At 35.8% G+C, this 13834-nt stretch overlaps 2 pseudogenes and 3 gene segments (V, D, J or C); 2 read left to right on the top strand and 3 right to left on the bottom strand.

Moving 5' to 3' along the window:
- Positions 1-469: 469 nt before the first annotated feature.
- On the bottom strand, positions 470-4141 carry LOC106919913 (Ig kappa-b4 chain C region-like). The segment is given in 4 exon segments: positions 470-925; positions 1678-1798; positions 2028-2129; positions 4100-4141. Coding segments are annotated over 4 exon segments (591 nt in total).
- Positions 4142-5682: 1541 nt separating this feature from the next.
- On the top strand, positions 5683-6388 carry LOC148156550 (Ig kappa chain V region 3368-like). The segment is given in 2 exon segments: positions 5683-5813; positions 5934-6388. Coding segments are annotated over 2 exon segments (357 nt in total).
- Positions 6389-6881: 493 nt separating this feature from the next.
- Positions 6882-8253, bottom strand: LOC106919925 (Ig kappa-b4 chain C region pseudogene; annotated as a pseudogene). The gene is made up of 2 exons (XR_015764574.1): positions 8169-8253; positions 6882-7359 (listed from the first exon to the last, which is right to left on the bottom strand). The product of XR_015764574.1 is annotated as an Ig kappa-b4 chain C region pseudogene (transcript).
- Positions 8254-9131: 878 nt separating this feature from the next.
- LOC106919919 (Ig kappa chain V region 120-like) lies at positions 9132-9625 on the top strand. The segment is given in 2 exon segments: positions 9132-9183; positions 9291-9625. Coding segments are annotated over 2 exon segments (387 nt in total).
- A 989-nt stretch (positions 9626-10614) lies between these two features.
- Positions 10615-13084, bottom strand: LOC148156551 (Ig kappa-b4 chain C region pseudogene; annotated as a pseudogene). Its single transcript, XR_015764575.1, has 3 exons — positions 12953-13084; positions 11889-11970; positions 10615-11070 (listed from the first exon to the last, which is right to left on the bottom strand). The product of XR_015764575.1 is annotated as an Ig kappa-b4 chain C region pseudogene (transcript).
- Between the last annotated feature and the right edge of the window lie 750 nt (positions 13085-13834).

Here is a 13834-nt window from a genome sequence, read left to right on the forward strand (position 1 = left end):
TCAGGCTGAAGATTCTGTCAGAGCTCACATTTTGAACAGCTGAGCTGTTGTCACACACTGAAAATTAATCAATTACTGAATGACTGTCAACTGAACAAACATTTGGGCACATGACACTTTTAATTGCTTATTTAAAAAGAGAAATTTTAATATCTATTTTTATCAGTTTTGTTAAAGTATAAATCATAAACTTAATTCATATTATACATAACTTAATAGGATGTAAAGCTATTTCTCTTTTAAGCCTATTAAATCATTTTTGGTATAGTACAACAAGATAACATTCATTTAATAAATTGTAGCTATATAAATAAACTAAAATGAAATTATAAATGTATTATAATACTACTGAAGAGCTGTTGTTCCTCTGCAGTAAACAACCTCTACTAACATGCAGCACACAGTGAACAAAACATTGTTTTTCCTCTGACAAGGTAAAAACAGAAAAATAAAGAAGTCAAAACAGGAGTAAGGATTGTCATTTTATTATTTTTGACAGAAATTGAGCTTTTAAACACATAACAGAGGTTATGAAGATGAAATAAAACAAAGATTTGTAAAGCAAGTGACCTATAGCAGAATAAAACATTAGAATCAGCTCAGGACTGGGAGCACTGGTCTCTCCTCAGTGTCTCTGTGACTGCAGACTGGGAGCCCTGGGAGGCCTCACAGGTCACAGAGCCCACCTTCCTCCACTGGTCTGCAGGGAGCCTCAGGGTGCTGCTCCAGCTGTAGAGGCCGTCATTCTGCAGCACCCCGGGGCTCCTGCTCTGCTCCAAGCTGCTGCTGCTGCTGCCGTCCAGCTTCCAGGACAGAGTCCAGTCTGAGGGGAAGCCCTTGTTGGCCAGACACATGAGGGTAACCTGCTGCTGCTGCAGCTCCACACTGGAGGGGGGCAGCACTGTCAGGGTGGGGCGGGTATCACCTAGGAGACACCAATCAGGTTAGAGAACAGGAACTACAGATGTTAACCAGCAGATACTGTGTCATGGTTACAGTTAGTGAGGGGTTTTCTAAAATAAGAAGTTTCTGCCAGATGTTTTCATGCTTCACTCATCACTCACTGACACATTGTTTCACTTCCCTTTAGAAGAGTCAGATCAGCAGAAGTAAAATCACAAAATAATTTTAAAATAGCCTACAATGAAAAATTTAAAGTAGTCTTACATTTAAAATAAGAAAAAAAAAATTCAGAATCTCATGTTTAAATGCAACAATGCATTATTTTATGATTGCAACAAATATTTGTGAATTCAATAGATTTTAAAGAAAGAGTTTACATTGAAACAAGAAACAAACTAAAGTTTTCTCTGTCCGTTTTCAACAGCAGATTAAGACTGATTTGATTCCATCGATAACAAGTCAGGTTATTGGTGGAACCAATAAAATCTGCTCTCTCAGAATTTATACACCAAACCACCAAACTTGTTTAAAACTTGTAGAAAAGCATTAAATTGATAACATTGACAAACTTACCAAACGTCAGTCTTGATATTTATTTCAGAAGCAACATTTTATAAAATGTGAACATAAAATATTTCTCTTCATGTTGAAGTGAGATTCTATTTTCATGACATAAGAAAGTAACTAAAGCAAACATATAATTTCATGCTTTCATTTACTTTTAAACATGCCAACATTTTTTAAATCTTAATATTAACCATAAAATAAACTTACTTCCAACATCCAGTCTGGTTCCTCCACCAAAAGTCCACCACAGTGATACAAACTCACTGAGGCGCCGTACAAAAACCTCTGACTGTAGAGAGACGCAGCTCTCTGACTTTGTCTGACTAACCTAAACCTACAAACCAAGATTAAACTAAAATATTTTTTACTACTTAGATCAAAATTAACTTGTTATACTTTGTTGTAATTTGGGATATAAACTATCACATATGTTCTGTATCTTGAAACTTTCTTTGTAAAACATAAAATAATGCACCTTTTCCAGCCTCAATCTGTCAAACAGAATTAAAACAATACAATCAAGTAAAACTAAAAAAGCAGTTTTATATTTGACTTACTTCCAAACTCCAGTCTGGTTCCTCCACCGAACGTGTACCACAGTGATACAAACTCATTGATCCGTCGTACAAAAACCTCTGACTGTAGAGAGACACGGCTCTCTGAACACAAAACATGGAGAACTAGAATTTTTAAGATTTTTGAAAGCTAAAAACATGAAAAATTAAAACTTATAATGATTTCTTGTCTAACACAGTTTGATGTAAGAACATTTATTGTCAACTTGAGAATTATTAATAAATTTATTTACATCTTACTCTCAATAAAATATGAACTGTAGATATTTTTAATTTCTCTAAAATGGAATAAAAAATACAATTAAAATAATCCCACAATTATTCCCACCCAAAATGATGATCATGTACTTCTATATAGACATTGTTCCTCTTTAAGTTGAAGTAGGTTTACTCTGTATACATTTCTGACATTTAGATTGGATGTTTTAGATGAGAATGTGAAGTAAAATGCTGTCATCCAGTCATAAAGAAGATCAATGGGCGGACCAGACACAACTTATGAGTCTGGAAATGGATGTAAAGAAGTCTAAAAATCATGTTAAAATGACAGTTCTGTTAGGAAAGGTGTTAGAGAATTTTCGGTATTATCATTATGTTATTACTTTAGTTCACATTCAGTCTATAGATCGTTGTAATTTTTAGATTAAAGTGTTCTCTTCCTTATGTGTGTATAAACTGACCTGGAGGTCAGGACTGTGTTTCATCTTCATGTGAAACAGTTAACTCTGTGTTTCCCAGACCTTAATTCTTATCAATCAGAATACCTCCTAACTGCCTGTGAGCAGTTGTATTTTGTTTTGTTAACAGCTTGACCGAGATTTGAACTGAGCTCAGACCGTAGATCAGATATCACACCTGGCTGGTTTGTTTAGGTTAGAAGTTTTACAACCTTTGTTGTTCTTCCTGACTGCCCCTTTTGGCTGTTCTGCTTGGACAATAAAACAGGGGCTCGCGTGGAAGGAGATCAGAACTCTCTGTGAACGGCTTGGAGAAGCTGTTGATGGAGATTTCTCCTTTTGCAAAAGCTTTGTCATAAAATTCATATACGTTGTCTGTGGTTCTTTATGTAGGTTCGAGAAAAAGTACCTATCAAAAGGAGTCTATAGGTGGAAGAGACTGGAAACAATGGTTAACATGACTATAGAGCATTATGACCAAGAAAATTCACCTCCAAAAGCAGATCATAAGTTGCTGAAACAAGTCTCTAAAATATAATCAATAGATCCACAGAATGATCTTGCTACTGTTGATATGAAAGGAAATGCCACAACAATCAAAAGAATGTGTTTTAATCTTTGTGAGGATGGTTCCAAGAGGTAATCTATGCTCTCAAAATAATAAGTAAATATAACCTCTGGAGTAATGACTCTTTGGACACGAATCAAAAACCGAATTATTTGAACGCAAGGAGATGTGACACTTCAGTCACATACAGCACTACAAGATAAGAACCTCATTCTACCCTTGAAGCATGGAGGGATAACTGTTATGGATTGATTTTGCTACGATGCAGCAGAAATTGACCCCATTGAACTCTACATTGTTAAAAATGAGGGATCAGAAGTTAAATGTTGTACCCAAGAGGGATGAGAGAAAACAGGGAAGTATTCACTGATTTATTTAAAACCAGCCATGGGGAATGTGAAATGTTTTTATAGCTCAGATACAACAGAAGTATTTAATAAATGTAATCTAATTTTGTGTTCTTTATTTAACTTTAAAATTATGGAGTTTACCTTTATAAGTTTATAACTGGTGTGTTTCTTCACTTGACCTGCAAGTTTTAATTAAAGCTGCTTATATGGCCTTAACTGGCCTATTTTCTCTTTTTAATTTAGTATGTTAATGTATTTTTGTAGATTATTTGAAAAGTCAAAACCATCTGCAGCTCAGAGAACATGACGATAGAAACTGAGGCCGTTATAAGAGAACATGTAGAGCTGAGCTCCATGTGACTGAGTGTGTTTGCATATGTGTCCTGCCTCTCTGCTCCAGCTGTTAAGAGGTCAGAGTTGATCAGTGGCTGTCCAGGCCTTTCAGAGCCACTGACACACCAGCAGCACAATGATGATGTCACTGACTCTACTGCTGACCATCCTGGGGCTCCTGGTTCAGGGTGAGACTCTGATAGGAACTTTATTTTAACATGTAACCAAGTTTTCTAGGATTCATGACATGACAGCTTCAGTTTGGATGGTGAAAGAATTCATTCAAGTTTGATTTTTCTTCAGGAAGGTTTCTGTCTCTCTGTGTTTTCAGGATCTTCAGGACAAGTCACCGTAACTCAGACTCCTGGATCTCAGTCAGTTGTTCCAGGACAGACTGTCTCTATTCAATGTAAAGTCAGTCCAAGTACAAGTTACTGTTTCAGCTGGTACCTTCAGAAACCAGGAGAAGTTCCTAAACTCCTTATTACATGCGCAAGCACCCGTCAAACTGGAATCCCTGATCGATTCAGTGGATCAAAGTCTGGGAATACTGACTACACTCTGACCATCAGTGGAGTTCAGGCTGAAGATGCTGGAGTTTATTACTGTCAGAGTTTTCATTACCCCAACAGCCAGTATGTGTTCACACAGTGAAAAACAGTCGTACAAAAACCTCCCTCAGTCAGAACGAACAGAAACTATGTTGCTGCAGCTTCCAGCTGCTGCAGAAACTGATAGTTTACTGAAATCTTCCACATGAATACACACAAATGTTCATGAAGGTGTTTTAAAATATACATGTAAAATATAAAACATCACTCTAATCTGAATGATATCAAGCTCATTTGGTTGACAAAATATAGGATAGCTTAAAAAAAAACAAAAAACATTTCATTTAATTTGATGAAAAATTGATAGTAGTAAGGAACAGAACTCTCAATATGGAATTAAAAAATATCACAGACGGAACTTTCATTTGTATTATTTCCATTTTTAGCAAAATGAATAGATCAGGTTCAAGTTTTTGTTTTGTTTGTGGAGAAGATGATGTAATATTTTAAGACTAAAAAGAGGAAAGACATAAAAATGCTACAAATAAAAACATCAGAATCATATAATAAAAAGTGTAAAGATGAAGCACATCAGAATTACAAATAGAGGAAAAGAAAAACCTCTTTACCCCAGAGTAATTTCTTCCTCTATTTTAAATTATTACAACGTTCCGAGTAGTGAGGAGGAAACCTGATGACATGCAGCTTCACTTTTATTCCTGAGTGATATGTGAGTGAATAACTTTTTCTAAAGGATTTAACTTTTCATCAAAAGCTTCTCTTGCATTTGTTTCTCTTTGAAAGCTTTTTCTAATCCCAGAAACTATATTTGTATTATTTTCATCAAACTCCAAAATACTGCTAAACAGCAAATTCTGATGGGAATTCTGTTTATTCTTCTAATCAAAAACAGACACTATGGTTATGATCTAGTTATGAAAGAACTTTATTATTGTTCCATAAATATTTTAAAAAGAACGTGAAAATGAATTGAAAAGTCTTACATCCTTTATAAATTCTCTGGAAAGCTGAATCTGCATGTTTGAGCTCATTATTTTTCCAGATGCAAATCTTACATCTCTGATCTGGAAATGTCACAGAAAGATGAGCTGATCTCCATGTGACTGACTGAGTGTGTTTGCATATGTGTCCTGCCTCTCTGCTCCAGCTGTTAAGAGGTCAGAGTTGATCAGTGGCTGTCCAGGCCTTTCAGAGCCACTGACACACCAGCAGCACAACAATGATGTCACTGACTCTACTGCTGACCATCCTGGGGCTCCTGGTTCAGGGTGAGACTCTCTGCTGTAGCATCACATATACATTAAAACCAGGAAAAATTACTGTTTTAAATTTTCTATTAATATTAATCTTACATTGCCATAAATGTGTGTTTGTTTCTTGTTCTAAAGGTTCTTCAGGAGACATCGTCCTGACTCAGACGCCTGTAGCTCAGTCTGGTGTTCAGGGACAGACCGTCTCCATCAAGTGTAAATCTGACAGACTGATTGGTGATGACATCAACTGGTATCTTCAGAAACCTGGAGAAGCTCCCAAACTTTTGATTTGGGATACCACAGAACGTCAGTCTGGAGTTCCTGAACGTTTTCGTGCAAAAGCAGAACAGACTGACTTCACTTTAACCATCAGTGGAGTTCAGACTGAAGATGCAGGAGTTTATTATTGTCAGCAGCATAACAGCTTCCCGTTCACACAGTGATACAAGGCTGTACAAAAACCTCAGAGAGAAAGAGGAACTGATCTGACTCAACAAGGTGCAGGAAAAAAAAATCATTTTAATAAGCTAAAGACAAATTATTTAGTATTAATTAATTAAAAGAGCAATAAAGTTTCTGTTTGAAAGCTTTATTGAATTCAAGTTTTAATTAAAATTTTTAACTGAATAGTTTCAACAGAAGAGAAACTAAATTCAGTCACCACAAATTCATTATAAAACTCTTTTCAAAGATCTGCACCATTTCATTTCATAAGTATTCAACTAGAATTTGGAGCATTTTTCATTATCTAAGTGACATTTGATTTAAAGGTAATTTAAATCTTATTGATTTAAACATTTCCACTCAGCACTGCAGGCTGAGAGATGAAACAATCTGTAAAGAGTTAAACCAGTAACATTATTTGCTCGGTCATCTTGCTTGATACCACTAGTTATTTGAAAATAAATAGATAAATAAACACATACATACATACATACATACATACATACATACATACATACATACATACATACATACATACATACATACATACATAAATACAATTTATTATAAACATTTCCAATGATTAACCATTTCATTTTTAGATGGTTCTAATTTCTAATAAACAAATGACAATAAATGTTATTGTTTAAAGAAACCAGAGTTTATTTAAAATAAACATTTTGAAACTGGAGAAACATTTTTGTTTTTACAGAGAGAAGACCAAGAGTGGTAATGTAATAAAACTGGTAAAAAAAAAAAAAAACACAAAGAAAAAGAAAAGAAGAAGAATCAGCTCAGGACTGGGAGCACTGGTCTCTCCTCAGTGTCTCTGTGACTGCAGACTGGGAGCCCTGGGAGGCCTCACAGGTCACAGAGCCCACCTTCCTCCACTGGTCTGCAGGGAGCCTCAGGGTGCTGCTCCAGCTGTAGAGGCCGTCATGCTGCAGCACCCCGGGGCTCCTGCTCTGCTCCAAGCTGCTGCTGCTGCCGTCCAGCTTCCAGGACAGAGTCCAGTCTGAGGGGAAGCCCTTGTTGGCCAGACACATGAGGGTAACCTGCTGCTGCTGCAGCTCCACACTGGAGGGGGGCAGCACTGTCAGGGTGGGGCGGGTATCACCTAGGAGACACCAATCAGGTTAGAGAACAGGAACCAAGAAGGCATCATTGAAATGACACCAGGACAGCTTCACTATGAGAAAGTTGAGTTTCTATATTAAAATGTTTCTGCCAGATGTTTTTCTGCTCCAACAGTTACTGAGACTTTGTTTCACTTCCCTTCAGTAAACCTCTCATGCATATCAGCACAGAGAGAAAATTATAACTTTATCCTGAATGAATCAACTAAGAATCCATCAAGAATCATTGTGACTTGTGAATAAAATCGCTACATATTTTACACATCATATTAAAACATTTTAACATTTTGCTTCATTCTGTTTTCCAAATTTAATTAACAGTTATTCAAAACATGTGCAGTTGATCACTTCCAGAAAAGATGTAAAGTCTATGAAGACTTTCAATCTACCTAAGTAGACTGAAAACATTTCATGTGAGATTTAATTTTTAAACTTTGCAGATTATTTAAACATAGATTTAAAATAATACCCACAATAACAGAGTAGTAAATAAGATTTCTTTGTATCTTGGCAACATTTTTTATTTGATCAAAAAAGGTCAAATAAATTCCCAAAATGTTTATTAATAAACTGCTTTTAACGTACATGTATTTCTCAGTCTCAAAAATTAAATAATATTCACAAATTCTAACAAAAAAATTTGAGATTTTTTTATTAGAAGATGAATATTTTCAACAAAACTAAAACTTAACGGAAAAACTTTTCACTTCTCCACATAAATGAAAGTATCTGAAGATAAACGACAGGACCATTTAACATTTAAAATTAAATTTAGTAAAGAAAAACTTACTTCCAACATCCAGTCTGGTTCCTCCACCGAACGTGTACCACAGTGATACAAACTGGTTGAACCGTCGTACAAAAACCTCTGACTGTTAGAGACACGGCTCTCTGACTCTGACACAAACATATTTACCAAAACATTTATTAGTGGAAACTTATCAAGTAGCATAAAAGTAAAGCAACAGAACCTGAAGCCAACATTGTACAAGCAAAAATGTTAAATCTACAATTTTCAAACAATTTACTGTGTTTAACAGAATAGATGACAAACTATTGTAAGGTTATTTTGAAGCAGTGATTTTAGTTAACATGTGATCAACTCTGTCAAAATATGACAGATAAAAATATGCATTATACGAATAACTTCATAATATAATAAATTTCACATAAACATTTTTATTTAAAGGTTTTTCTCAATAAATTACAATATTGAAAAGCTTACTTATTTCAGAAACTATTTACGTTGTGAACACTTAAAACCCACGAGATTATGTTAATTAATTTAAGAGAAAATTGGAATGTTACATCAGAGCAATAAATGAAAAGATGTGATTAATGAAGTGTAAGAATTTTTTTCTTTCTAAAGGTCCTTTTAATCTGACAAACAGAACACTATTTTAATTCACTGAGATATCTGCAATTTAGCAGGTTGCATTATATGAAATTGTCAATGGGAAAAAAACCCAAAGAAAACATCTGATTTGTTCTTCAAAAATACTCTGCATTACACAATGCCTATAATAGATAATGACAGGAAATAGGATTGAGTCATTGATAAATAATATCACCACATAGATCCACATTCCCTCCTGGACTCAGTCACAGCATTTCCATAGAGCCACTTTGCATCAGCAGCTCCATGCTCCAGCGCTCTGGGAGAGTTTATAGTCCTGACAGTTGAACACTGGATGACTGACAGCTGTCCTTCATCACAGCAGAAGACACAGAAATCCTCCTCATCATCAGAAACATGACTTTGATCTGCGTCCTCATCTGGACTCTCCTCTGCTGCTGCTTCACAGGTAAAGTCCAGAGAATCCAACTCCTCTCCTCTATGAACATCTGTCCCTCTGAAATGAAGCCGACTAAACAATGAAGCTGCTGCATGTTTTTGTCTCTGTGTCCTCAGAGTCCATAGTCCAGGTTTCAGTGACTCAGCAGCCTGCAGCAGTGAGAGCCGATCTGGGAGGATCTGTGACCATCAGCTGCAGATCCGGACAAAATGTTTTTGTTTACAACAGCAAGCACTATTTAGCCTGGTACCAACAGAAATATGGACAAACTCCTAAGCTCCTCATTTATTATACCAGCACTCGAGCATCAGGGACTCCAAGTCGTTTTACAGGCAGTGGATCAAACTCTGACTTCACTCTGACCATCAGTGGAGTTCAGGCTGAAGATGCTGCAGTTTATTACTGTAAGGGAGAATTTGATGTTAACAAGTATGAGCTGTTCACACAGTGAAAAACAGTCGTACAAAAACCTCCCTCAGTCAGACTGTATAGAAACTCCACCTGGATGTTACAGCAGACACTCACACAGCTCACTAAGCACAAACATCACAACATTCACATGAACTTTGAACAAAGTGGCACATTTCCCATCAAGATTTGAAGTTAATATAGAGGTTGGAATATTACACCTGGAGAAACTTTGTTGGGAAGATAGAATTTGACTTAAGACTGAAATTAAATGTCATCATGGAGATTTTCTGAACATAATCTAAGGTTGTGTGCTGAGTTTATCTAAATATAGATACATTGTTTTAGCCTCATTTTCTATGCAAGAAGCAACATGGTTTTAGCAAAAATGTAAATAAAATCCTTTTTATGAATCAGATGTTTGACATTAAACATCTTGGTTAGAACAGAAATGGGTGAAACTCTCCAGCTGTTCATTATTTGTCCAAGATAAAAGCTTCAGAAACTCTAAATGGTTTCATAGACAGTAGATCAAACTCTGACTTCACTCTGACCATCAATAAAGTTCAGGCTGAAGATTCTGTCAGAGCTCACACTTTGAACAGCTGAGCTGTTGTCACAACCTAAAAAACAATCAATTACTGAATTACTGACAATTGAACAAACATTTGGGCAAAATACACTTTTAATTGCTTATTTAAAAAGAGAGACTTGAAGATCTATTATTTCAATTTTGTTAAAGAAAAAATCATGAACTTAATTCATATTATACATAACTTAATAGGATTCACAGCTTTTTCTCCTTTAAACCTATTAAATAGTTTTTGGTATAGTGCAAAAAGATAACATTCATGTTAATAAATTGTAGCTATATGAATAAACTGAAATGAAATGATAAATTTATTGTAAAATTACTGAGGAGCTGCAGTTTCTGCAGCAAACAACCTCTACTAACATGCAGCACACAGTGAACAAAACATTATTTTTCCTCTGACAAGGTAAAAACAGAAAATAAAGAAGTCAAAACAGGAGTAAGGGTTTTGATTTTATTATTTTTGACAGAATTTGAGCTTTTAAACACATAAAAGATGTTATGAAGATGAAATAAAACAAAGATTTTTAAAGCAAGTGACCTATAGCAGAATAAAACATTAGAATCAGCTCAGGACTGGGAGCACTGGTCTCTCCTCAGTGTCTCTGTGACTGCAGACTGGGAGCCCTGGGAGGCCTCACAGGTCACAGAGCCCACCTTCCTCCACTGGTCTGCAGGGAGCCTCAGGGTGCTGCTCCAGCTGTAGAGGCCGTCATTCTGCAGCACCCCGGGGCTCCTGCTCTGCTCCAAGCTGCTGCTGCTGCTGCCGTCCAGCTTCCAGGACAGAGTCCAGTCTGAGGGGAAGCCCTTGTTGGCCAGACACATGAGGGTAACCTGCTGCTGCTGCAGCTCCACACTGGAGGGGGGCAGCACTGTCAGGGTGGGGCGGGTATCACCTAGGAGACACCAATCAGGTTAGAGAACAGGAACCAAGAAGGCATCAATGAAATGACACCAGGACAGCTTCACTATGAGAAAGTTGAGTTTCTATATTAAAATGTTTCTACCAGATGTTTTTCTGCTCCAACAGTTACTGAGACTCTTTGTTTCACTTCCCTTCAGTAAACCTCTCATGCATATCAGCACAGAGAGAAAATTATAACTTTATCCTGAATGAATCATCAAAGAATACATCAAGAATCATTGTGACTATAGTCAATATCGGTCTAATACATATTTTATACATCACATTAATATATCTCAACATTTCCAACATTTTGCTTCATTCTCTTTTCCAAATTGAATTAACAGTTATTCAAAACATGCTCGGTTAATCAGTTCTAGAAAAGACTTTCAATCAACTAAAGTAGACTGAAAACATTTCATGTGAGATTTAATTTTTAAACTTTGCAGATTATTTAAACATAGATTTAAAATAATACCCATAAAAACAGAGTAATAAATAAGATTTCTTTTTATCTTGGCAACATTTTTTATTTGGTCAAAAAAGGTCAAATAAATTGGATAATTCCCAAAATGTTTACTAATAAACTGCTTTTAATATACATGTATTTCTCAGTCTTAATGATTAAATAATATTCACAAATTCTTACAAGCTGATTTGAGTTTTTCTTGATTAGAAGATGAATATTTTCAAAAAAATTAAAAATTAATGGAAAAAAACTTTTCACTTCTCCACATAAATGAAAGTAAATGGAAATAAACAGCAGGATCATTTAATATTTAAAATTAAATTTAGTAAAGAAAAACTTACGTCCAACATCCAGTCTGGTTCCTCCACCGAACGTGTACCACAGTGATACAAACTGGTTGAACCGTCGTACAAAAACCTCTGACTGTTAGAGACACGGCTCTCTGACTCTGACACAAACATATTTACCAAAACATTTTTGTTATTAGTGGAAACTTATCAAGTAGCATGAAAGTAAAGCAACAGAATCTGAAGTCAACATTGTTCAACTAAAAATTTTAAATGTCCAATTTTCAAACAATTTACTGCGTTTAACAGAATAGATGACAAACTATTGTAAGGTCATTTTGAAGTAAGTGGGCAGCTGGTATCTTACATAAACCAAAATTATGTACTGATATTTTATTAAAAGATGCTTTTGGTCTTGAGCCATTTGTATCATAAAACTTGTGTAACAAACAAAGGTCCATGTTTGCCCAGTTTGGATCTGGCTCTTTGCCTTTGGAGTCTGGATGTTTCTTTCAGTCCCAGAGGACGAAAGAAGACGTTCTTTTATTTTATTGTGTCTTGTAAGCTTATGTGGGTACCTCTTAAAGGTTGTATGACACATAGGAAAATAAAAACTATCATCATCTTTCTATAGTAATCAGGTGATCATCTCTCTGTCAAAAAATGTATAACACAAATAACTTCATGATTTAAAAATCACACAAAACATTTTCATTTCAAGGCTTTTTTTCAAGCATTTCTTTCGGTTAATTATGATGATTTTTCACTTAAAGTTCATGAGAACATGACAATTAAATAAAGAGAAGATTGGAATGAAAAGCAAAATGCTTTTCAGAATAAAATATGGGATTAATGAAATGTATACATTACACAATGCTTACAATACATAATAACACATGATTTTTAATTGATTCATTGATAAATATCATCGTCACATAGATCAAAATTCTTGTTGGACTCAGTCACAGCATTTCCATAGAACCACTTTGCATCAGCAGCTCCATGCTCCAGCGCTCTGGGAGAGTTTATAGTCCTGACAGTTGAACACTGGATGACTGACAGCTGTCCTTCATCACAGCAGAAGACACAGAAATCCTCCTCATCATCAGAAACATGACTTTGATCTGCGTCCTCATCTGGACTCTCCTCTGCTGCTGCTTCACAGGTAAAGTCCAGAGAATCCAACTCCTCTCCTCTATGAACATCTGTCCCTCTGAAATGAAGCCGACTAAACCATGAAGCTGCTGCATGTTTTTGTCTCTGTGTCCTCAGAGGTCAGAGGTCAGGTCACAGTGACTCAGCAGCCTGCAGCACTGAGAGCTGATATTGGAGGATCTGCCACCATCAGATGTAGAACCAGTCAGAATGTTTATGTTTACAGCAGCTCCTACCACTGCTTAGCCTGGTACCAACAGAAAGATGGACAAACTCCTAAGCTCCTCATTTATTGGTCCAGCACTAAAGCATCAGGGACTCCAAGTCGTTTTACAGGCAGTGGATCAAACTCTGACTTCACTCTGACCATCAGTGGAGTTCAGGCTGAAGATGCTGCAGTTTATTACTGTCAGAGTTATCATAGTGGCCCGGTGTTCACACAGTGAAAAACAGTCGTACAAAAACCTCCCTCAGTCAGAATGAACAGAAACTATATTGCTGCAGCTTCCAGCTGCTGCAGAAACTGATAGTTTACTGAAATCCTCCACATGAATACACACAAATGTTCATGAAGGTGTTTTAAAATATACATGTAAAATATAAAACATCACTCTATTCTGAATGATATAAAGCTCATTTGGTTGACAAAATATAGGATAACTTAAAAAAAACAGTTCATTTAATTTGATGAAAAATTGATAGTAGTAAGGAACAGAACTCTCAATATGGAATTAAAAAATATCACAGAAGGAACTTTAATTTGTATTATTTCCATTTTTAGCAAAATTAATTGATCAGGTTCAAGTTTTTGTTTTGTTTGTAGAGAAGATGATCTAATATTTTAA

This window comes from Poecilia mexicana, unplaced genomic scaffold (genome assembly GCF_051168715.1).
Source record: "Poecilia mexicana isolate PSO_F unplaced genomic scaffold, ASM5116871v1 scaffold_11, whole genome shotgun sequence".
Classification (NCBI taxonomy): Eukaryota; Metazoa; Chordata; class Actinopteri; order Cyprinodontiformes; family Poeciliidae; genus Poecilia; species Poecilia mexicana.